This window comes from Humulus lupulus, chromosome 6 (assembly GCF_963169125.1).
Source record: "Humulus lupulus chromosome 6, drHumLupu1.1, whole genome shotgun sequence".
NCBI classification, from domain to species: domain Eukaryota; kingdom Viridiplantae; phylum Streptophyta; class Magnoliopsida; order Rosales; family Cannabaceae; genus Humulus; species Humulus lupulus.
In genome coordinates, this window is record NC_084798.1 from 191,855,749 (window position 1) to 191,881,546 (window position 25,798).

The 25,798-nt window shown below is 43.3% G+C and overlaps 2 protein-coding genes across 2 annotated transcripts; both read left to right on the top strand.

Moving 5' to 3' along the window:
• The first annotated feature begins 17,505 nt into the window (after positions 1 to 17,505).
• Positions 17,506 to 19,096, top strand: LOC133784368 (brefeldin A-inhibited guanine nucleotide-exchange protein 5-like). Its single transcript, XM_062223745.1, has 4 exons — positions 17,506 to 17,679; positions 17,844 to 18,004; positions 18,249 to 18,330; positions 18,560 to 19,096. The coding sequence occupies exons 2-4, from the start codon at positions 17,893 to 17,895 to the stop codon at positions 18,852 to 18,854; spliced, it is 489 nt and encodes a 162-aa protein (XP_062079729.1). The 5' UTR covers positions 17,506 to 17,679; positions 17,844 to 17,892; the 3' UTR covers positions 18,855 to 19,096.
• A 596-nt stretch (positions 19,097 to 19,692) lies between these two features.
• On the top strand, positions 19,693 to 24,034 carry LOC133785789 (7-dehydrocholesterol reductase-like). The gene is made up of 5 exons (XM_062225005.1): positions 19,693 to 19,858; positions 19,957 to 20,022; positions 20,272 to 20,385; positions 20,872 to 20,998; positions 23,973 to 24,034. The coding sequence occupies exons 1-5, from the start codon at positions 19,712 to 19,714 to the stop codon at positions 24,032 to 24,034; spliced, it is 516 nt and encodes a 171-aa protein (XP_062080989.1). The 5' UTR covers positions 19,693 to 19,711.
• The last annotated feature ends 1,764 nt before the right edge of the window (positions 24,035 to 25,798 follow it).

Consider the following 25,798-nt stretch of genomic DNA (forward strand, 5'->3'; position numbering starts at 1 on the left):
GTTAGGATGTCTAGGCGGGAATACTGGGGGATTTTACCATTTTTGCCTCGGGGATATTTTGGTACCCCGAACCTTGAGGTAACCAACTTAAGTTATAAAAACAAAACAAATAAACCATTTGGAGACTTAGAGAAATCGACCCAGCCTCCACCCTCTCCTCTTCTTCTTTCTTTCCTCTTTCTTTCATGAAATCCACAGAAATCTTAGGAGAAATCAAGCTTGAATTTCTGAAAATTGATGGTGGGATTTGGAGGTTTAGCTCAAGAGTTAACCAAGAACAAATCAGGGTAAAGGTAAGCAATTAATTCTTTTTCTCAAGTTAAATTTATGAGATTTTGTTGGGTTGTGAATGTTTGTGGGTTTTTGATATTCAAGGTGGAGTTTGAGGCTTGAAACTTTGAAGATAGGTCATGGGATCCTTTGGGAAACGATTCTACAACTGAGGTAAGGTTTAAATTAAAGTTTGATGGTTGAAATTGAGAATTTCTATGGTTGGTTTTGAGTTTTAGGTTTGAAATTTCAGAAATTTGGAATTTGGATCTTGGTGAGTGTTAGGTTAAATTTTTGGTGGAATTGTGTTGTTTAAACCATCCTAATGTTGTGATTATTAATTGGTTTTGAATTGGGAGCTTTGGGATGGCTTTAGGTGAGGTTTTAAGCTTGAAAATGGTGGGTTTTTCTGGGTTCGAAGGGTCGGGCCGCGGCATAGTTCTTGGAGGGCCGCGGCCCTTGAAGGCTAAGTTGTTCTGAGGATGGAGGGCGGGCCGCGGCATGGTCCTTGTAGGGCCGCGGCCCTTACCTGTTTCTGGGCGTTTTTGTGGCCCTGTTTGGGGGCCATGCCGCGGCATGGTTGGGCCATGCCAGGGCGCTTAAGGAATTTTGGGATTTTGAGAATTTGGGCTTGGGAATTTAACCTAGGGTGCTCGGGGTTGAGTCTTTTACAATGTTTGGTGAATTTCAACGTTCCGAGTACTAGAACTTGGTTTAGAAACTCATTGGAGATTAATCTTATTGGTATCCATTATCTTGGTTGTGACTAGGTGTTAAGCTAGTGCTCGGGAAGTGGATCGTGCTCGGGGGCCGTCATTTTTCTATTTAAAGCATTTGGAATTAAGGTAAGAAAACCGTAACACCCGAGAATAGGGCATGGCCCCACTGTGTGATTGTAGGGCATGGCCCCAGATTGTATTATGTGCAAATGTTTAAACCTTAAATGAATCATGATGTGTGTGAATGATTATTTCAAATGTACTATATGTGTGATTATGATGAAATGAACGGCAAGGGCCGAGTACGGCGTAGGCTGGGGCGGCAGTGGGCCGAGTACGGCGTAGGCCGGGGCGGCCGTGGGCCGAAAGTAACACCTAGCACATGGGATGCTATAATCAGGGCGGGGCCCGGTGGATACATGTGTTTGCTTAGTCTAATGGTTGACTTGTTTATCTGTGGATTATCTGTTATGATAAAACTGTATACATTGCATATGTTATGTTCTGCATGGGTTTTCTTGCTGGGCTTCGGCTCACGGGTGCTCCGTGTTGCAGGTAGGGCAAAGACCGAGTCAACCAACCATGAGTACGGAGAGCGTGAAGCGACGCGTACATGTTTGGCCTGCCCGACTGCTTTGGTTGGGGGTTTATTTGAAATTGGCTGTAATAATCTATGATTTTATAACTGATCAACTGTAAACTTACTTCAAGATGTAAATGGTTTTCAAACCTTATTTTTGGGATCCCGATTGTTTAAAACTAGAAGTTTTTATTGAGTCAACGCATTTTCAAAGATTACAGCCTTAACTTTTATTAGTCACACTTTTGCCTCAAAACCTCGGTTAGCGAGTTCATTGCACTGTTTTGTCTTAAAAATTCACTTAGTAACGGCTCTAAGGGAGTAGGGCGTTACATCATCAGTTTAAGCATCCATGATAATCAAGTGTTCAACATACCAAGCATGTCATTTCATATCAATAATCAATTCACAAATGATAACTAGGGTTAGCGCCCTTAGGTCGTACCCTCTGTTTATCTCACTGACTCCGGCCCGCTTAAACTGAGCTCAGTGAATATTAAGCTGTCCTCGGCTACCAGTGGATGAGCTGCGCCCTATGCGCAAGTATAATTTACGGCACCCTTAGGCCGATTATCACATGTCCCATGGCGTAATACCAACTATGACATTATACAGTTATCGGGAGCACTTAGTCCCATCACAAACACATAACTGGGTGCAACTTTCTTACCTTTAGATTTGCTGGCTTTGATCGATTGATCCTCAAGCACGATCCCTCTCGATCCCTAGTGCATACCTAGTCACAACCATAAGTCAAAATCATCACCAAACCTCAAGTCCAAAACCTAGCCTCGAGGTCAATCCCGAGCCCTCAGAAAGCTCTAATTCCACCAAACGGGGTAGTGGAATGAAACCCCGAACCCCCGGGCAAAAACCCTTGAAAATAACCCAAAAACCCCTTTCTGGAAATAGGGTAGCGCTACAACACTCTTTGGAGGTGCTACAGCTCTACAAATAGAACCCAAGAACTACCCAGAGCACTTAGCCTAGCGCTACAGCGCCCAAAGGCTAGCGCTGTAGCGCTAGTCACAGAACAACAACCCTGCATTTTCCCTCCTTCGACTTCTCCTAAGCCAAACCTTACCAAAACTGTTCCAACCTTTAACCAAACTTAAAAACAATCTTATCAACATGTCTAGCTCATCCCAAATGACCCAACCACATAAAACTGAAGCACATGCATTCCAAATCCCAAAATTCACCATGGTTGGACCTCAAACTCAGAAACTCAGCAAAACAACTAAAATCTCAGGATTTCAAATGACCAAGTTCAAAGTTTCTTACCTTTAGTTGGAAAGTTCGATGTTAGGATATCCTATACACTTCCTTGGCTTCCTCCTCCTCAAACCCTTAGCTTTAATTCCCTAGAATCCCCATCAAATCCAGCTTAGAAATCTTAGTTCAACATCACAACCAGAAACTGAAGAAAACCTTGAAAACTTACCTTAAATGGATGTAACCTCTGCTAACCCTCAAGCTTAACCTAGGAACCCAATTTCTAAGCTTGACCTAGCACTCCTCTGAACCTCAGCTCCAAAATACCCCAAGAAATGGTGAAGAAATCCCAAACCGAGAGAGAGAAATAGTAGTCTTCTACTTCTTTTTCCTTCCTTCCTTTCTTTTCTTCAGTCTTCTATTTCTTTCTACACATCCCACTAAGGCATAAAACAATAGTTATACTTATCCCAGATTTTGACTCAAATGACCAAAATACCCTCACTTTATTCCTAAACCTTTAAGTCAACCTAGGGGCATTTTGGTCATTAAACCCAATTCCCGCTAATTCCTCGAATTCCTCTAATATTTACCACTTACTTCCCGACACCTAACTAATCACCAATTATATTCCTCAATGTCAAAATTGACCCCAATATATTCTCTAAATTCCCAGAAATACCCCCAGGCTCACCCCGAACTGGGTATAGATCCTCGCCGTGACTTTTTCGCTGAACTGCTTACTAGGATCGTCTCGAGTCACATATTACAAATATATCCACATAATAATGTGGTCTCGACAATTTATCACGTATATATACAGCTATGCCCTCAACGGGCCAAAATTACGATTATCCTCTTCTAACCTAATCAGGGCCTACATGCATACTAATACACATAGTCATGCATCACAGATATTCAAATAGTCATATAACATGCTTTTAAATCATTAAGTCATATATAATCCAATTATGCCCTCCCGGCACACTAATCAAGGCCCTTAAGCCTTATTAGTAAATTTGGGGCGTTACAACTATAATCCAGAACGATATGTCCCGATAGTGGAGCTCGAAAATTGTCAACTGCGAAAGCAGTTGGCAGAAGCTAAGAAACGTAATGAGGAGCTGGCTAGATTGGCTGCCGAGGCATGGGCGGCTTAGGCCCCGCCTCAGCTAGAGGCCCAAGTTCCTCCTTCACGAGATGTTCATGTTCCACCACGCAGGCCTCGCGGGCGACCGCACAAAAACGCCGCCACCCGGAGAACAGAGCAACCTCCGCCACCAGCAGAACAGCTTGCTCCGTCGAGGCCCCGGAGAAGTACTCAGGCTGGAGCTCCTGCCAACTCAACTGCAGAGGTACCGACCGAGATAGGGAACAACCAAGCCCCCATAGAGGCTCGGACCCAAAATCCTGGTAACGCAAAGATCGTTCCTGAACCGGTTCGAGCAAACTCGGGACCTTCTAGGCCTCGTAATGGATGGCAGCCACCATCACCCATAAGGCACCCACCATCGCCGATAAGGTATCCCTCACCAACTTAGAGAAACACGCAACCGACTAAGGGTGATAGAGAAAGGCGAGCTGGGCAAAGACATGGGAATGGGGAGACTTCTAGGGAGCATAGAGGTACCCAACCCACGGGAAGCCAAATATATCGGTCTCATATTGTTGAGACGAGGCAACAAGCAAGGAACCCATCTCGAAACAACCGCGCAACAAGCCATGTCAATGAAGGCTCGGGAGACACTAGATCGGCCAGTATGTATGACCAGGGACACAAAAATACTGGGAATCAAAGGGATCACCCAGATTTACGAGAACACCTGAACCATAATCGGGGTAATGATAACCCCCCGAATCCTGACCTGAGGGATCATCTCAATGGACGCAAGAATCCTATGCGGAGGCGTGAAACTGGGGTTATGATCAACGATAACTAGTTTTAAGTCAGACCTCCCATGGATCCAGTTCAAGAAAGGATTAAACAACTGGAAAGAGCATTCAAGATCTTACAAAATGAACGAGGTCGGGATCGAGACGAAGAGTTCGATGAAGAACTCGAACCCTTCGCCCCTCATATTTCTAGCACCCGTTTCCTCAAGGATTCAGAATTGCTCATGTCCCACCATTTGATGGGAATTCAGATCCATACAATCATTTAAGTACGTTCAACACAATCATGCGAGCCAGTAATGTGGGCTACGAGCTCAGATGCATGTTGTTTCCAGCCTTGCTCACAGTACCAGCAAAAAACTGGTTTGAAAAATATAAGAGGCATTCGATTGCTTCTTGGGATCAATTTTCTAGAGACTTCAAGAAGCAATTCAAGGCCATGGTCGGTATTAGGCCCAAGGCATCTGCCTTGACCAATGTCTGACAGCAGTCGAATGAAACGCTAAAAAGTTACCTCACAAGGTTTAATCTGGAAGTCGCCCGAGCTCGTGACATCGACGACAGTGGCCATTTAATGGCTGTCTGAGCTGGGGTAATGCCTGGGAGTCCCCTCTGGGAGGATATGCAGAGGAAACCCGTAAGGTCCTTAACCGATTTCAATCGACGAGCTCAAAGGTTTGTAAATGTAGAGGAGGCGAGGTAAGCGCTAAACATGACCTCTCAGCCCATAACTACAACAACAAATATAAACTCCTTGACCTCGGCGGACCCTACGACCTCGAAACCCCCCAGGGAAAACCCTTCTAAAAGAAAGAAGAACGAAGGGAGTAATCCCGAGGCAGATGGGAAGAAGAAGAAATGGGAGAGGTATTTCTCCATATACAAGGTGTATACCGAGCTCAATGAGTCTCAGGAGAATATCTACCTGGCTAATGAAAACCAAGTCCCTTTCAGACGGCCCGACCCTATGAGGAGCCAAAAAGCGAAAAGAGACACCAACAAGTACTGCATATTTCATAGAGATATCGGACATACAACCGATGAATGCAGGCAATTAAAAGACGAGATCGAAGGATTGATCTCGAGAGGATACTTCAGACAGTATGTTAGGAACCAAAACCCTAACCAGGCTACTACCAGCCAGAGGGCAGCAGCAGCACCACCACCTCTGATTGATGGAGAAGATGTCATAACCATCTCGGGGGGACCACATATTGCAGGATTGGGCAGGAATGCCCATAAACGATATGTGAATGAGCTGAAAATAGGTGACGGGTTTCCTTACGAACCCGAGCCTAGAGCTCCAAAACACCAAAGGGTTGAATCTCAACCCATAAAATTTATTGAGGATGATGCGTTTCATGTACAATTCCCTCACAACGACCCGCTGGTCATCACCCTTCAGCTCGCGAATAAGAGGGTGCACAGAGTCTTGATTGATAACGGGAGCTCAGTAAATATCCTTTATAAGGCCACCTTAGAAAAGATGGGACTCTCGCTTCACGACCTAAAGGCCTGTGCAACGATGTTGTACGGTTTTTCAGGAGAAGGGATTTCCTGTGTGGGATCCATCAAAATCCCCGTAACCTTAGGAGACTTCCCAGTCTCAACAACCAAGATGATGGAGTTTGTAGTAGTGGATCTTCCATCGGCCTACAACGTACTGCTTGGGAGACCCACCTTAGTAGGACTGGGGGTAGTTTCGTCTGTAAGACATTTGGCCATCAAGCTCCCGACTTCTAGTGGCATCGGGACACTGAAAGGAGACCAACTTGCAGGGAGGGAATTTTATAGTATTTCCATTAAAGGAAAGAAACAGACAAGTGCACAAACACTTGTCATAATTCAGAAGAAGGATCGGGAAGTCTACGAGATAGACGAAGAAATTGATCCTAGAATAGAGGAAAGAGCTAATCTCGAGCCGTTAGAAGAGCTCAAAGAGGTCAAGCTCGAAGAAGTAGACCCCCCGAAAATAGTGAAGGTCGGAAAAAACCTTCCAGAAGAAATGAAATAACAATTAATTTACTTTTTGAAGAAGAACCAGGACGTTTTCACATGGTCACATTCGGACATGGTAGGGATAAGCCCGAATGTGATAAGCTACGCTCTTAATATTGACAAAAGCGTCCCCTCGAAGTATAAAAAATGAAGACTCCTGGATGATGACAGGAAGAGAGCCTTAAAGGAAAAGGTCGACAGGTTAAAGGCAAATCGATTCATACGAGATGCCTTCTACCCGGATTGGGTCGCCAACCTGGTGCTAGTTCCGAAACCTAACGGAACATGGCAAACTTGTATCGATTACTCTGATCTCAACAAAGCATGTCCAAAGGACTGCTTTCCCCTACCTCGGATTGAGCAGCTCGTAGATGCCACAGCCGGGCATGGAGTCATGTCGTTCATGGACGCCTATTCTGGATATAACCTGTAATGCCCCAACTCCAGGGACCGCTACAGTGCACATTGCAAACAGTGCTAAGCTCGCTAATCGAGTCGTTTGGCCATAAACGTGTAACTAAGCATGATTAGCGGTTTAGGGGTTAAAAACTTTGGTTAAGATATAACGTTTCTCTAGAACGATTAATATATACATTGGGATCCCAAAAATATAATTTCAGAGTTTATTACAAGAAGGTGTTTACAACAGGCCGTTCTAAGCGGAAAAACAGGGTTCAGCCCTAGTTCCACATTCAAACCTCGCCCAAGTATTGGTCGAGCAGCTGCATATGTACCCGTCATCACCTAAGCTCTCCAACTCAAGGATGGTCCAGCTTTCTTTTGCCTTTACCTACACCACAAAGCACCCGTGAGCCGAAGCCCAGCAATAAAACTCTTATGCTCATAAACAGTCATATCATGATATCAAATCATATCTGGCATGCCTAGCATTCATAGCTCTATTCAGCATGCAAGTGAATTCAAACAAATGCTGGGGTATCCAGGATAAGAAGTCCTGGCCTTCTGATTGGAGGACTATCAAGTCAATCATAATCAGATGAGTGTCGCAACACTTGAGGTTCTGGTAAACCATACTGAGTGATTGACAAGCAAGTCACTAATTCAAATGGAGGGGTGGCTGTTGGGTAAGCCTCTAACCTTCAACAGGTTCTGGTAAACCATGCTGAGTGACCAACAAGCAAGTCTCTGGGGCCTCAGGGCCCAAAGCCATGCAAATGATGATCAAAATGATCATACAGAGCTCATAGCTCTGATCAGATGAGTGAATATCACTTTGAGGTTCTGGTAAACCTTACTGAATGACTGACAACCAAGTCACTAGGGGCCCGGTGCCCATAGCCGTGTAACAACACCGTTACCTAGGCTTTCCTGCAATGGCTCTAAATGACTAGCCCTTGGCTAGATAAATGCTTGTTTATATTCATCGAACTTGAGGTCGGTCCTGCATTAATGCTCTTTGAGTCATTCAATGCAGAGGGTCGATTAGGTCCAATCGATATAGCTTGCGCCAAACACACTAGGGTTGTCATGGCTAGTGAGTTAGCACATTGTGACCAGTGCCCAGTACCACTGCCGAACCTGACTAGTGAGTCACGGCTTCGCAGTTGATACTAACACCTTTGCCAATTCTGACTAATGAGTCAGCCCTGTGTGACCAGTGCCCAGTACCACTGCTGAACCTGACTAATGAGTCACAGCTTCACAGTTGATACTAGCACCTTTGCCAAACCTGACTAATTAGTCAGTACCATGCATAAGTAAGCAATGCTATCAGTGTGTATCATGTGCCAATTATCCAAGAAAAGGGCATTCAGCATGCTTACTAAACAGTTTCTAGCATAATTATGATCATGCACAAACTCAGAGACTCAAGCCCTGACCAATCTCATGTTCATCATTCATGGCATGCCCTAATCACATGTTTCTCGTGCATCACATGCATCACACTTAATCATCCTTCATGCCTCTGTGATAATCATATGCAAATGGGCAAGATTGCCAAGAATTCATTATGTTATCAATGTTTACATTTAAACATCCAACATGCATCAATCATAGCTATGCATGTCACACATGGGGTGCAGTTTTCTTACCTTGGGTTCGAGCAAGAATTAGTAAAATAACGACCCTTGAGAACAATCAACTTTTAGTCCTTTAGCAGTCACCTAGTCATAACCAATTATAATCCATTAATAAAATAAATTAATAAATGGTTCACAATCTAAAACCACACTCCCGGGATCAATCCCCCACTCTCGGGAATCTTAATATACTCAAACGGGGTAAAGGAACCAAACCCCGAGCCTTAAGGATCATTCCGAGCCCTAAAATAGGTTTGTTGAAAAATGGACTAGCGATGCAGCCCTACCAAATGGCGCTGCAGCCATATCAAGTGGCGCTACAGCCCTAATAAATGGCGCTGCAGCCCTATTTCCAAGTCAGAGAGCCCAGCTCTGAGCCCTGCCTAGCGTTGCTGCGCCCTAAATGGCGCTGCTGCGCCAATAACAGACCAGAAACTTCCTGGTTCATCTTCTTTGCAATTTCTCTTGAAACCAAACCTCCAAACCAATCCCAAACATCATTAAAACATCAAACTCAACCCCCAAACCTCATCTACATTACACCCTCATCAAAACCCAAGAAACCAAACTCAAGAACTTCCATTAATTCTCAACTAACACATCAAAATTACCAACTGAGAGCTTAATAGAAAAACAGGGTATAGCTTAAGTTCTTGGATGAAACCTTACCTCAAGTTGGATTTAGACCCCCTTCAATGATTGAACCAAAGTCCTAAGCCCCCACCTTTGATCTCCTAGCATGATACCTCAAGTTGGCTCTCAAAAATTGAAAGGAAGATGGAGGGAAGAACATGTACGGGAGGGAGAGAAAGAGATGAGGTTGATGCTCTATTTTACACTTTTCCACAGCCTTCCAAACTAAATGAGCTGATATAAATCCTTAAGGTCAAAAGAACATAATGCCCCTAGGCCAAATAAATCCCTCTAAAGGCTTCCGAGGTAAAACCGCCCTTTCCAACATATACCGTTAATTATAATTAACGCTCTCCAATTCCCGCTAATCTCAAAATTATCGGATACCAATAAATCATATCCCATTACCCTATAATTCTCAGTAATGTTCTAATCATCAAAATGACCCCGAGACCCATCCCGAGCCTCGAACTTAATCCCGTTATGACTAGACCGAAAACTTGCATTCCCATGATCGTCTCATGCCGAATGGCCCGAACCAATCCACATATAATGTGGTAAAATTATAATTCACCCATATGCATGAAATCACACAATCACGCCCCCAACGACCAAATTACCAAAATGCCCTTGCAATTAAAATATGAGCCCATATGCATGCATTCACCATCATATAATAATATAATTCACATAAACATGCATATAATCATTAAATACCATAATAAATCAATTATGGCCCTCCCGGACTCCTAATCAAGGTCCTAAACCTTATTAGGAAATTTGGGGCATTACATAACCAGATTGCCATGCATGCCCTGAATCAAGATCATACGAGTTTTGTAACAGACAAAGGGCTGTAATGCTACAATGTCATGTCGTTCGGGCTCAAGAATGCGGGAGCCACATACCAACGGCTTGTAGATATGATGTTCTCAGAGCAAACAGGTAATAACATGGAAGTTTATGTTGATGATATGTTGGTCAAATCTAAACATAACAATAACCATGTGGACGATCTTGAAGAATGCTTCGCCGTGCTACGGAAGTACAACATGAAGCTCAACCCCTATAAATGTTCTTTTGGAATGTCATCGGGAAAATTCCTGGGTTTTATTATGAACGCACGGGGAATAGAGGCTAATCCTGACAAGATCAAGGCTCTAATTGACATGCCTTCACCTCGAAAGCATAAGGATGTCCAAAGTTTAACTGGATGGATGGCGGCACTGAGTAGGTTTATCTCGAAATCTATAGACTGTTGTCTTCCATTTTTCAACCTTTTGAGAGGAGGCAAAAAGTTCGAGTGGCAGAGGAATGCGAGCTGGCATTCCAAGAGATCAAGAAGCATCTCGTGGAGCCTGGTATCTTGTCGAAATCAATCACAGGAGATATTTTGTACCTATATCTCGCTACAACCGAGCACGCCATTAGCGTCATGCTTGTCCGAGAAGACCAGAAGGTACAAAAGCCAATATATTATGTCAGCAAAAGGTTATTAGGGGCAGAATCGAGATACCCCATAATGGAGAAGTTGGCTCTCAGCCTAATTCACTCGTCTTGAAAGCTCCGCCCTTACTTTCAAGCACACCCTATCCATGTGTTGACTGACCAACCACTACGACAAGTCTTGTCAAAGATAGAAACCTCGGGATGTTTGCTAAAATGGGTTGTTGAGCTCGGACAATTTGAGGTTACTTATCATCCGAGAATAACCATCAGAGGACAGGCCCTCGCAGACTTCATAGTGGAATGCACTAGAATGACTGACGACGAAGTTATAACCCCAGCCTGCGAGCTGTGGAAACTTTATGTCGATGGGTCTTCCAACGAGAATGGATTGGGGTCAGGAATAGTACTGATCACCCCAAATGGGAGTCTATTTCACTCCACTTTAAGATTTGACTTCGAAGTGTCAAATAACGAGGCTGAATACGAAAATCTACTGGCAGGACTTCGAATAGCCAAGGAACTCAAAGCTAAGGCGATACATTATTATAGTGACTCTTAGTTGGTGGTCAACCAAATCTTAGGGGAATACCAGGCTTGTGGGACAAGATTGACTACATATCTAGAAAAAGCAAAAGCAGCACTCGAACATTTCGAGTTTTACTCGATAGAGCAGGTACCTCGAAAGAGAAATTCGAATGCAGACGCCATAGCCAGGCTCGCATCATCCTCCGAGGTCGACGAGCTGAACGTTGTGCCAGTCGAACATCTATCGACACCTAGTATAAGCAAGCCTGACCAGGAGGATGCCTGCATGATTAACTCTGAGCTAACCTGGATGACCCCGATAGTTGAGTACCTCGAAACTGACATTCTCCCAGCAGAACGATCCAAGGCTCAGAAACTGATGTATCAGGTTCCTAGGTACACTATTGTGGAAGGTAGGCTATATCGACGAGGATACTCTATGCCATTACTCTGGTGTGTAACTCCACCCGAGGCTAAGAAAATCATAGAAGAGATTCATGAGGGGTTCTGTGGGGACCACACTGGGGGGCATAGCATATCTAAGAAGATTATACGCCAAGGGTACTTCTGGCCCACCATCAAAGCAGATTCATTTGATTACGTCAAAAAATGTGATAAATGTCAACGGCTTGCCACAATTCCTCGAGCTCCACCCTCTGAGCTAACTATGATGACCTCCCCATGGACATTTGCGATATGGGGAATCGACCTCATAGACTCGTTACCAACTGGCAAAGGCGGAGTCAAGTATGCAGTAGTCGCAGTAGATTACTTTACGAAGTGGACCGAGGCCGAACCTTTGGTGACAATTACCTCAAAGAAAGTCCTGGACTTTGTGGTAAATAGCATCATCTGCCGATATGGGATGCCAAGGAAGATAGTGTCTGATAACGGTACCCAATTCGATAGCAACTTGTTTACCAACTTTTGCGAAAAAAACGGGATAATGAAAAACTTCTCCTCTGTGGCCCATCCCCAAGTGAATGGCCAAGTCGAGGCTGTAAATAAAACCCTGAAGAGTTCTATGAAGAAAAAGTTGGAAGAAGCTAAGGGAAAATGGCCCGAAGAGTTGCCCCAAGTTTTGTGGGCATATCGAACCACAGCCCGTACTTCAACAGGCACACCCCTTTTTCTCTAGCATATGGATGCGAGGCTATGCTGCCAATCGAGGTCGAAATACCCACCATTCGAACCCACGCTTATGACCAAGCCTTGAACCACTCCTAGCTCGAAGTAAGTCTGGACCTGATTGAAGAAAAAAGGGACGAGGCTTAGCTAAAAAATGCTGCATACCAACAACGAGCTACCCGGTATTTCAATAAGAGGGTTCGGCGTAGACAATTTAGTGTGGGCGATTTGGTGATGAGGCGTGTGTTCTTGGCTACACGAGACCCAGCTGCTGGCGTGCTCAGGCCCAATTGGGAAGGACCTTATCATATCAAATCAGTTATCTGACCTGGCGTCTACAAATTGGCAAGGTTGAATGGGGATTTGGTACCACGAGCATGGAATGGTGAACATCTATGACCTTACTATCAATAGTGTAGGGACGATGACACCAGTAACCATGCTTGTTTATCTTTGCTATGTTTCTGTTAATCAATTATTCAATTTTGAATAAAGTTCGTTTTCGTTTCAATATGCTGTATTTTTTTGCAAACTCTCTTGATTTAATAACCTATTGTCACACTCATAGGATATTAAGGGGGCATTTGGGGTATATATACCATAAGCTTGAAAAAATAAAATAGCATATACGAAAAGCATAAAAGTGTTTGGAAATAACCAAATACGCGAGCTAAGATATATTGGACATAACCAAATAAAAGTGTTTGGAAATAACCAAATGCGCGAGACAAAATAATTTGGATAAAACCAAATGCACAATCTAGATATAACTAGATCAAAAAATATTTGTGTATGGATTACAAACCAGCTAAAATTAATCGACATAAAGTTGGAATAAACCTACTTCGAGTTATTTCGAAATCGAGGCTGGAGTGTCTTGCAAAATGATAGTTTCGACCTCATAACATTGGGGAGCTACCCGAGGACAAGGAAAAGTAACTAGAAAAGCAGGATATAACTAAACCACCTATATCACATGCCATATAAGTACTTCCGGGTGCATGGTAAAAGTGAGTTCCGACCTTGACGTGTAACGAGATCGGACACGGATACGTCGAGTAAACTATGCATGAATGCATTGAAGCTCGAGCTTAAAATCCACCACATGTTTGTACGAATAAACTGACATAAGGACTCTTTAATATAAATTGCTTGAAATATTTCATCTTAAGAAATGGAAATCAATATTAAAATAAAGTCAAAAACGGTATTATAAACATCATAAATAAAAGAAGAAATAGCTCCTACACGAGCTATAAATTGTCTTGGCCCCAGGGGCATAAAGAACAGAAAATAAAAACTATTACAAAAGGTTCAGAGGGACGCAGCCCCGGGACGAGATTTAGGAGGGATGAGCATCCTCCTTCGCCTTCTCAACATCCTCCTTGGCCCTCTCTGCCTCCTCTCGAGCAGCTTCCTTCGCGTCGAGCCGAGCCTGCCATTTGGCCACGAGTTCTACCTCGAAAGAGCCTAGGAAGCTTGTATCGAGGTCAGAATTATTGGCCTAGATCCTATACATGGCCAAGTCGACTGCCCGATCCTTCTTCTCCTTAAACTCTGCAAGTGGCAGCTTTCTCCTCCTCAAGCTTAGCATTGATCCTCTCAAGCTCCGCAAGCCGGGCATTCACCTTCTCGAGCTCGACTGTCTTGGCCTTCATCTGTTCAGCTTCAACCTCCATCTTTGCCTATGTGGCCTTGAGCTCGCCAGTAAGCTTAAGTTGGAGATCCTTCGACTCTTGGGCGTAGGACATGCTCGAATGGACCTCATTATTCAACTTATAATTAAGCTGAGCAGAGACAGCAAGAGCCTGACACACAAAGAAATCGATTTAGAACATACACTAAGCACAAGTACAACTAAAAATAAGATGAGAGAAGTTACTGCAGCAGTGAGCTCGATACTCTTGTCGTAAAGTGTATTGCAGTCCCGAGCATTGTTCAAAAACTGCCACTGAGGGGCGTCAAAGTCGCCAAAGCTTTGGCCCACCCGGGACTGAATGTCCGAACCAAGTGTGGCCCCATGGGGCCCGACAGCATTATCGACTATATACTCATCGACATGTGTAGAAATCGACAACATGCGTATTTTGGAGGCTGAGGGCTATTTCGGGGGTGGGCCGAGCATTGAGTGAACCATGATCGGAGGACTCAAGGGAGGAACGACCGTAGTTGATGCTTTGACCTGAGGAGTCAGATCCACAACTGGGCTCGTAACAGTGGGAGCTGGTGGAGGAGAAGTCTTCTCAGTCCTCTTAAGGACCTTGGCGGGTCGGTCTGACTTTCGCGAGCCTTTCAGGCTCTTACTCCTTTGAGCCCCCTCGCCACTGGCGAGCACAGTGTCAAGATCAGATTCCATGGCACCTGCATAGTTACACCACATTATAAGGAATTCCAAGACAAAAGTTAGCATGATGCAGACAGGCAAGGAATAAAAGGACAAGTAAAGAGAAACCTAATTGGAACTCTCCCGCGAGCTCGTGCTCGGCGACCACGTAATTCCCCCATCTTCAGAGGAGGCAGGGGGAGTACCTTCCCTATACGTGAAAGTCAACCTCGATAGGTCTCTATAATCGTTTGTCCCATATTGAACGGCTATTCCGTTCCATGCCTCGTTCAGACTATACATAGTGTCATATTTCCCTAGCTAACTATCGAACCTATGTACTCTCTTATCTACCCAGGACCATACATAAAAGTGGTCCCTATCATCTTCACACAAGACTAATCTATCTGGCTTATGCTTAAGTAGTGAGGGAGACCATAATTCTGAGCTAAGGATGATTGTACCTCTGTCGCTTAAGCTCGAAGCCTCGTCGTTGGCCTCGTTCCCCGATTGCGGGCTCCTGGGATGTCGAGTTGGGAGTTGTGGCTTAGAAATGCGCCTCGGAGGGAGGCTTCTTGTTGGGAGAGGCAGAAACTCCCACTTGGTATATTTCTTGTTGGAATAGTCATTTGTAGACTGATCCTTTTTCAGGAGGCCATAAGCTCGAAGCATATCATCATGAAGAAGATACAAAAGGGAGCGCCTACTGTAAGGTAATTGGAGCAAGGCCTCCTTGTGCTCTTTCATCTTATCAGAGGGAGAAGGCCGATGATAATTGGCTAAAGAAATAAACATATCATGAGTGATTCAAGCCTAAGAAAAATATTCGAGCACAAAAAGAAGAGATTTTTTATACTTACGAATTCGTCTGAACGAATAGTATCTGGAAGGGGCCAGGCCATCTGTCCAAAAGAAAGTCTTCTTGAAATCGGGGGGATGGTTTGGTAAATCCTCAAAGATTTTATTCTCCTTGGGATAGCTCGAAAGGGAGTAGAAGTCGTCTCCTCCCCGAGCTCGGGAGGGATTGCTTTTCAAACAAAAGAGATACAGGATCTCCTGTGGTGAAGGTCCTTCCCACTTTAGCTTGTGGTAAAGCGACCTCAGGGCTGACAAAAGCCTGTAAGAGTTGGTGTTGAGCTTGAAAGGAGAAAGCTCGATGAAATCCAAGAAGTTCTTGAAAAAAGACTTTAAGGGAAATAATGCCCCTGCCTTCATGTGTTTATGACTCCAAGCCGCGTATCTTAGCTTATTGTCGGGATTACCATCTCCCAGGGCACGACAACTTCGTTCGTGGGAGGTTGGAGCTCAACACCTTAGCGAGCCTGATAGTCCAATATTCTGAAGGGCCAAGATGTTGGAGATCTGCCCCAATGAAGAAATCGAGCTCTAGTAGTGCTTAGCCTCGAAGAATTCTCTCTTCGAGGTGGGAATGGAGGTTGACTATGAGGTAGAAGGGGGGTTTGATGGTTCTCCCATCAGTGAAAATTGAAGGTCCCTCGGCTTGAAGGCGATTGTTACTCTAAGAGTGGGATCGATGGGGATTGGTCTGGGCTCGAGGTCGGGATCTGGGTGGATGGTGACCCTAAGTCTCTTCCTTTTCCTCTCCTTGACCTCGTCGATTTGACGTCGAAAGTGATCTCGGGTATCTTCTTGCTCATGCCTTAGTTGGTGCTCCCGAATCAAGCGCTGATTCTGGGTGAAGGGTGACTCTGGGCTCGGAGTTTTTGGTGAGTAAGGAATTGCGAGCTTTGACCCCCAACGCTTCTCCAAGTTGCATCTAGAAAAAGAGTAAAAGGGTGATTGTCAGGCGAACAAGAAATCAAGAATGAAAATCAGGATGACCTAAGCTCGAATAGTCGAGGCTACGGGGCAAACTCGATCCAAAGGACGAGGCTAGTCTCGGAGCGTGTGTTCCACGGAAAGGAAGGAAGATCCCGATATTTCAGGGCAAAAAGTTGGCGGTTACTCAAAAAGTAATATTTTTGGGAAGCGTGCAATTTGAAAACCCTAATCTTGTGCCCAGTATCTTGGTGTACACGATATGTCATCCGAAATTCAAAAACTCAGTAAAGAACCGTATTTGGATCTATTACACAGAATTTGGGTTTGGAACCCATGATATTAGAACTTAAGAATAATACTTATCGGCTAAACACTCTAGTGCGCAAAACTAGTAACACTACAACAAATTTGACTAAATATTACATTAAAATATTACATAATTTAAAAAACGCTATTATTGATGATTAGCCAAATGGGTAGAACACGGAAGAGAAAAAAAGGGGTGGCAGATGAATTTTTTTGTTAAAACACCCGCCTTTACTTTTTCCCCAACTCTTAACTCACATTTTCATTCTCTAATATCATAAAACCAAAGCAAATGCTCTCCCCTCTGTCTCTCTCTCTCTACCATAACCTTCTCGCCTCACGCCTCTCCCCTCGGTCTGCCTCTTCCCTCGGTCTCTCTCTCTCTCTCTCTCTCTCTCTCTCTCTCGCATCGCCAACAGATGAATGGAAGGGTATAGTGCCTCACGCCTTTCCCCCTCGGTCTCTCTCTCTCTCTCTCTCTCTCTCTTGCATGGCCGACGGATGAATGGAAGGGTATAGTGCCTCACGCCTCTCCCCTCGGTCTCTCTCTCTCTTTCTCGCATGACCGACGGATGAATGGAAGGGTACAGGTGCTTCTATATGAAATTTCCCTCTCAAAAGTCCCTCCTCTCAATCCAGCCAACGGTGGCAATTGGAAATGTCCGAGGCTTCGCTCCGAGCTCCGCGAGAGAAGACCAGTAGCCAGTAGGAGAAGAAGAGTGAAACACACTCTATAACCGTACCAGATCACCAGATCTAATACACTCTCCTCTCCTCCTTTTCAGATCTCTCTTTCGCAACTTGCAAAAGTCTAAGGTAAGTGTCTCTTTCCATGTCTCTGCAATTGCTCATCTATAGCTGTTCTTTCCTTTATCGGATCTTGGCTCAATGGCTTTCGATCTGAGTTCTCTGCATTTGTTTCTGGTTGATGCTAATTTCAGTCAGGCGTCCTTTTGATTCACATGCTTTTTTGGTTTAAGATTGGGGAGAATTGCGGAACGAGGGGAATTTTGATTGAAGAAAGTAAAAATGGCGGGTGGTGCAGCTGGTGGTTTTGTTACACGGGCATTTGAGTCGATGCTGAAAGAATGTTCGGGGAAAAAACATCCAGAACTTCAGAAGGCTATTCAGAATTATATAGGTTATGCTTCTTTACAATTTGAAAGTGATAATGTCGATTTTTTCGAATGCATTTTTTTGTTTGCGATTGAAATTAGAGGTGGCTGTTATTGACTAGAATTAGCAATGAACAGTTTTGTTTTGGTTTGTACATTTCACCATCATCACAAACATCCGCTTACTATGTCAATTGTCCATTAAGCTGGAGATGAGAAAATTCAAGGTGTAACTCACTAGTTTGTTTTGTTGTAATAATTTTTTCTCAGATGGTACGAAAGAGGTCAATCAGGTTCAGCCTTCCGCTTCCAGTGAGACAAACAAAGCTGCATCGGTTGCTGGTGATGAGAGGTTTGTACTTCTTATTCCCCCCCACCACCCAAAAAAAATAATAATAATAAAATAAATATTAATGTAACTGTTACAATCTTTAACTTGTTCTTGTGTAATTTCTGTTGATTTTTTTTTATGCAATCAGGTCAAGTAGCACATCTTTAACATGTAAAACTTTTCTTATCAAATCCTCTGTAACAATAAGATGTCCTTTAATTGTTGTGTATGGTATCTCTTTCTGTTGCAGTTCACTTGAAGATGGAGCTGCAAAATCTGAAACAGAGGAAAGCCAGTCACAAACAGTTCCTCACGATGCCGAGGCTATTCCAGTTGCTAAGCCAGTGAGCATAAGTGCAACTATTTCCACTGTCTTGGCAAGTGCTGGGAATACTTTGGAGGGGTCTGTGGCAGAACTTGTGTTGAGTCCTCTTCGACTTGCATTTGAGACAAAGAACTTGAAAATCTTAGAATCTGCTTTGGATTGTCTTCATGTATGTATTTGTCATGTTTTTTATTTTCATGCTCTGAATTTTATAGGTTAGCATTGTGTTTAAAATTTTCCATTTGGCTCTTGATATCAGTTCTCCTGTGCGAAAGATTGAGGAGATTGATAGATGGGAAGTGAATTTTGAGTTTAATTGAGAGATGTAATATGGGAACGGTAAATTTGCAAAACAAGCTTGAATTGTTGGTTTTTGATTTGCATGATCATGGAAAAAAAATATGAAATTCTCTTTTACTAGAGAAAGATATACAAAAAAAGAATATTAGCATTTTGTTGGAAGTGGTTGGATTGAGATGAATGGAATTGGTTGGATTGGAAGGGTACGGAGGAATGGACTTCCAGGACTGAAACTGCTAATGTGCTGCATGAGCCAGTATGTCTCTTTTCATCTCATCTTGCAAGTCATTTATAATTTAAGTAGTTTCTTTTTCTCTAGAGTTAATTATGAGAAATTCATAAACATTGTTTGGTAAATGAAAATTGTATTGTTCTGCTTTACTAACTCTGTTAGATCATTCCTTTTAGAGCCTGCAGTTATTATAGTATTACTCAGTTGTGTAGCATCTTTTTCATTTAAAACCGATGTCTTAGGTTTTATTCATCTTATTTTGTTTTTTAGACTTCACCTTCTGAATTATTGCAGTGATCACTAATTCACTATGATTAATGTGCATCATTATTCATTACAATGTTATTAATTAATTTGTCTGTTTTACTCTTATTTACAAATTCTTTGTGAAATGTTGGAATTTATTAGCTGATGAGATATTCTGAAATTTCATAATGTTCCAAGTGAAATATTTCTTTGTTTTAAGTTAAAGGACAGTGCTGCCGGTTAATTACTGTTTTGAAAGTTAGATGCTTATATTGTTCAGTTTGGGATTGATATAAGCAATGTGCTATATTATATCTTGGTACTTTTTTTTGGCTGTCTTCAGGTTTGGCATATTCAATCCTTCAACTGTTTATGATCATTTGGGAGAAATATATTCTGCCCTTATTTTCGGAAGCTTGGTTTTTTGCATTTTATTATACATAAAAGTAAGGATTTTGAATTGTTATGTAATACAATTGTTGTTCCCCTTTCACAAATATGAACTTAGAGATACATTTTTGAGACTCTTTCTTTCTGTTTTAAGGGCCATGTGGCACCGTCTTCCACTGATTCTGGCTCGTCTGGGAACATCATAATTGATTTCTATTGGGTAAGTGTGATTCTTCTGGGATTTCTGCTTTTCTTGTTTATTAAATTTGGATTTTTGGTGGTGGATTTTGTTACTTGTTTCTGTTAGTTTTTTGTTGTTGTCATTTTTACTATTTCAATTTTGCTAGAGAGTATGTGTTTTGTAGCAGCTTAAACTCTGCTGGGTTACTAAGTGTATGCGGTCATTATTGAAATTTTCCCAAACCATAACTTTTGAATATCCTTTCGAATTTCGATTGTCTTTTTGCAGGGTATGGAACTCTATCCTCGCATTGGTAAAAACTTCGACATTAAAGTTTTTACAAATTGCAGATTTGGAATGATGTCTTGGGCAGTTCTAGCTGTAACCTATTGCATAAAGCAGGTAGCGTCTATGGGATAGTTGTGAATTATGCCTAATTATGTCAGTAATTCAGCATCACTTTGTTTATGTCCATGGTGTTGGTTGATGTGCCAGTTGCAATATGAATTGCATTTTAGGTTTGAAACTTGGCTCGCTTACAATTTGAAATATGTGGCAGCAGTGTAGCCATTTGATTGTGTGAACTTAGACTGTTAAAATTTTATTAACGAATCTGAGTTGCTTTGCCACAAAATCTCTACAATCCATTTCCAGCGGCCAATCATTTTCCCTCTTGTTCAAGGATTGTTTCTCTGTATAATTCATTTGAACAAAAAGAACACTTAATCTTACTTTACTGTGTGCCCGTGCAGCTGGCCTGGTGGTTATTTCTTACCTCTAAATCAAACCCGACCTTCCTGTTTTACACTTCTACAACAGATTGCTTTGTGGACACACTCTTTAGCTCTTTTGCTAGTATTTAACGTCTATCTTTTTTCTTTTTACCAGTATGAAGTGAACGGCATAGTGGCTGATTCAATGCTTGTTAATACCATATTGATGCTGGTGTATGTTACTAAGTTTTTTTGGTGGGAAGCTGGATACTGGAGCACAATGGATATTGCACATGATCGAGGTTCTACATCCTTTTATTTTAACTTTCTGTTGACTGCGTTTTTAGCCAACGACGTGAGAACGTCAAATACGACGAACCTTCAAGAGAATGTAAACGACAACAGACGGTATAAACAAGAAAAGTAAATAACACAGAATTTTTATAGTGGTTCAGCCCCGATTGTCGGTAATAGCCTAATCCACTTAGAGTTGTGATTTATAAATCTATACTCAAGATCAGATGGACTATGCCAACTGAGTTTCTTCAGTATAAATTGTGAAAATACAAAAATTCTCTCTAATTTCAGCACTTTCTCTCTCTAGAATAGACAGACCCAATTTTATCTCTCTAGAAAGAATAAGCCGAAGGGGCCTCTCTCATCTCATAAGCTCTCTATTTATAGAGATGGGATCCTCAACTGATATCCCCTCATAATAGGGATATTCTATTATTTACCTAATATTTATATTACAAAATAAACATTCAAAATATAACTGATCCCTAATTTCGAGTGAGGATTGAGTGATTCCCGGATGCTTGGACCGATTCTCACTGAAGTAGTTTTGGGCAGTTTGACGTAGCTTCTCATGCATGTTGACTATTCTTCAATCAAGGTCCAATATGACCTTACACTTTGCTCCTCGGACCAACATGGTCCGAGCCATCTTCTTCCTAGCATATCCTCGGACCAACATGGTCCAAGCGCTCCTGCAGGTGTCTTGCGCGATCGGGGGAGGTCATGTGCGATCGGGGGAGGTCTTATGCGATCGGGCATAATGCCCCTTGGACCTAAATGGTCCAAGCTTCCTTTGCTTAACCAAGGTCCGATCGGACCTTGGTCCTCTCTCTTCGGACCTAGGTGGTCTGAGCCACCACCTCTCCTTGATCAAAAATGGTCCAAGGGCTCTTGCAGGTGTCTTGCGCGATCGGGGGAGGTCATGTGCGATCGGGGGAGGTCTTATGCGATCGGGCATAATGCCCCTTGGACCTAAATGGTCCAAGCTTCCTTTGCTTAACCAAGGTCCGATCGGACCTTGGTCCTCTCTCTTCGGACCTAGGTGGTCTGAGCCACCACCTCTCCTTGATCAAAATGGTCCAAGGTACTCATAAGTACCACGTCCGATCGGGCACACATCCTTCTCCTTAGGCCAACAAGGTTCGAACCTCTTCGCTCAACCAAATGCTCGATCGGGCATTAGGCTTTTCTCCTTAGCTATTTACCTTGGACACGTTCGAGCCAACACTTAGAAAACCTTGGGAGGCTTGCCTCCTACACACCCTTGGGGTCTCCTAGGACCACACCCTCCTTGGGGTCTCCTAGGACCACACCCTCCTTGGGGTCTCCTAGGACCAACCCTCTTAGCCCTCCTAGGAGGCACTCTCCTAGATGCATTCTCCTTAGCCTCCTAGGATGCATTCTCCAATTTTTGGGTATAACATTTGCCCCCCAAGTTTATTATACGATTCCCCTCGTATGATAAACTTTTCTTCTAGCAAAATGCTCTTGAGGTCATCCAAAAGCTCCTATCCGGATGATAACTTTCACATAAACTCCCATGACAAAACTTGTCTTGAACTTGCCTTGTGATATCTTCAAACTCTATTTTCTTGACGTAATGAAAACATAAGCTCCCTTTGAATATGTTGCAAAATCATCATGGTATAGAGATAGGTCGTTGAATATCCTCGATTTGGTTGCGCTAGGATTAGAATTTCGGTGATCGAACTCCTCGGACTGAGCTCTATTTTTTTTTTTTTTTTTTTTAAGCATTGTGATCCGATCGGACCATGGGTGAATTCCTTGTCTTCTCCTCCGAGGCAATTTCTTGGCTTCTCAGACTAGGGTCCGATCGGGCATATTTTTGCAATCTCCTCGGACCAAGGTGGTCCGAGCCACACATCTTGGAAGTTCACCTCGGACATGTCCGAGCCAAACGCACTAGGCTCCTCCAACTATGTCCGATCGGAGCTTTCATGATATGGTCCGATCGGAGCTTCCATGGCCTTTCCTCGATCTAAAATCTAAGCCAATGACTTGGCTTCTCTTCGGACACGGTCCGATCGAAGCTTGTCCAATCTCTTGGTATCTTCAACCATGCCCGATCGGAAGAACACTCTTCTTGGCATCTCAGATCATGTCCGATCGGACATTGCATACCCTTGGCCAAAAACTAAGTTCATCTTTTGGGTATGCATGGGACTTCTCCTTGGACTTGGTCCGAGCCAACCATCTTGGAACGGATGCACGGTCTCCTCGGACTGAGCTTTCATGACATTGTCCGATCGAACACATGCATTAGGCTCCTTGGATATGCTCGGCCTGCACCATGCAAAACATGGTCTCCTTGGATGTGATCCGATCGAATGCAGGCACTCTCCTCGGGTATGGGTCCAGGGCAATCACTTTGGCTCTCTTCAGACATGTCCCAGCTACATATTTTTGGAAGTTCAAACTAAGGTCCGATCGGACACCTCTTGGCTCCTCCAATCATGTCCGATCGGATGCATATACTCTTAGACACAAGGCAGGCAGGCAGGCATGCACTCTTGAGTTTATCTTTTGGGCATGCATGGGACCTCTCCTTGGACTTAATCCGATCGAAGCTTTCATGACCTTTCCTTGAACCAAGGTCCAAGCCAATGACTTGGCTTCTCCTCGGACATGGCCCGAGCCAAACATTTGGCTCCTCCATCAAGGTCCGATCGGGTACCTTGTCTCCTCTTGGTCGAATGTAGCACCTTAGGCACACTTCTTGTCCGATCGGACACTTCTTTTCTTATGGTGCCAAAGACCTAGGTCCGACTGGATACTTCTTGTTTCCTCTTGATCGGATGTAGCACCTTAGGCACCAATATTTCTAGCCTAGATCCTTGGACGTAGGTGAGATGCTCCTTGGATCAACATGCATCCCATCGGCCATCTCAAAGTATGCTTGGACACCCAATTTTTCAAACACTTTAAGCACCTGTATTGATCGTGAGCATGGACAAACAGGCATAAGCCGTGTTAACATGAATGCAATGCAATGCAATGCAATGCAATGCATGGAACAGTAGCCAGCCTTCCAAGCATTCCTTCTCCGATCGGACATAGGAAGCATCACCATTTGGACGCTTCTCCTTGGAACTAAACACATCACCTCAGACGAATGCCCCCCACTCCGATCGGATATAATGTAGCTTCCAACCACTCAAGCGTGTTTCTCCTCCTCAGATGCAGTACCTTAGGCACCAATATTTCTGGGCCTAGATCCTTGGACGTAGGCGAGATGCTCCTTGGATCAACATGCATCCGATCGGCCACCTCAAGGTATGCTTGGACACCACATTTTTATGCATTTGCTTGGGCACTCTTAGGTACTTTTAGGAAAAACCATCAAAGCACCTTGTTCGACCCTCCCAAATTTATTTTGAGAGATTGATTTCTCTCAATCAATCTTAGTGAAAACTTGACTTCTCCTCCCAAGGACAAATTTTCACCATGTAGCATCTATTTTGCATGCATTTGTTTGATTCACTCCAGGGAATATTGATCGATGATACATGCTTAGCCGACCAGGGAAGTTGTATCTGCTCTCCTGAGCAAGAAAACTTTGCACCTGGTGAGCTAAACTTGTAGCTGTTGGCATTTAGACTTTACTTCTCCTTGTTAACTTAAAACATTCTAAGTCTCCTCTAGACTTAAAAAGTTATAAGTTTCTTGTGAAGAGTAAAGTCACTCTGGTGTATGCCTTACATTTTCGCATGAGTACTTAGTTTTCTAACTTAGAAATTTTAGACATTTCATAAGTCCATGCTAAGTATACTTTCTCACACTCTTGTTGCTCTAACATTTTATGAGCATGATGTTTATGGTCACACGAATATCTGCTCCTAACTTGAAATTTTAAAAATTCCAAGTTACTTAAGCTTTGCCAAGCAAGTTAGCTTAATGGCCTTTTTGGACTTCGAAAATTTACAAGTCAGCCTAAAAACAGATATATTACCTCGTGCTCTTATTGCCTGTGTTAAGTTATATACCAGCATACCCCATGTGCCCCCCAGGTGGTTGGAGGTTGAAAGACCCTTAGTCACTCGCTACATGACTGAATCTGTTCGAGCAGTTAACTACTCGTGAAACACATAGGATATATGGAAAATACTCAAGCAGTTGAACACTGCTTGAACACATCGACCAGTTGAACACTGCTCGGATAACTAACACACATGCATATTTGTAGCAAGAATCGACCACGCTGCGCGTAGTCTCTTTTATTACTCGTAAATTAAAAATGACAAAACATGTCTGACAACGAGTCTTAAACAACCAAAATTGTTCAAAATAAAATGTCTGGTTAACAAATAACCAGTTCATACACCAAACTTAAATAACAAGTCTAAAAAACTCGAAATCAAGCTACCACTCTGAAAGCGGTATTTAAAAATAATATCTCCTTCGACGCTCTATGTGCACGCCACTCCAACGATTCCTGCTCCTAGCACTCCTCCTCAGCATACTCCTCCTCTTGCTTCGTTGCTCTCCTCAGCTAAGGGTGGACCTCCACATATAGTGTCTACGGTGAAGTCCACGGGTCCAGGCTGCAAGGGTGGAGATTTTTGTCGCTTGAATCCGGAGTTGCTTCTACCTCCTTCTCCTTGGGGTGTCTCTGCTCGGTACTTCTTCAACTTGCCCGACCGGAGAAGAAATTCTATCTCGTCCTTGAGGTGGTTGCATTCATTTGTGTCGTGACCATAATCTTCATGGAAGCGACAATACTTGTTCATGTCTCTCTTCCTCATCTCTCTCCTGATGGGTGGAGGCTTCTTGTAAGGAACCTCCTC

Bases quoted from the DNA above. Each gene is read 5' to 3' on its own strand.
- LOC133784368 (XM_062223745.1), top strand. From the start codon at position 17,893: ATGGCGGGTGGTGCAGCTGGTGGTTTTGTTACACGGGCATTTGAGTCG. The intron at 18,005-18,248 runs GTTATGCTTCTT...ATTTTTTCTCAG, and splicing joins GGCTATTCAGAATTATATAG to ATGGTACGAAAGAGGTCAAT. The intron at 18,331-18,559 runs GTTTGTACTTCT...TTTCTGTTGCAG, and splicing joins TCGGTTGCTGGTGATGAGAG to TTCACTTGAAGATGGAGCTG.
- LOC133785789 (XM_062225005.1), top strand. From the start codon at position 19,712: ATGTGCTATATTATATCTTGGTACTTTTTTTTGGCTGTCTTCAGGTTT. The intron at 20,386-20,871 runs GTAGCGTCTATG...TCTTTTTACCAG, and splicing joins TAACCTATTGCATAAAGCAG to TATGAAGTGAACGGCATAGT. The intron at 20,999-23,972 runs GTTCTACATCCT...ATGGACAAACAG, and splicing joins GGATATTGCACATGATCGAG to GCATAAGCCGTGTTAACATG.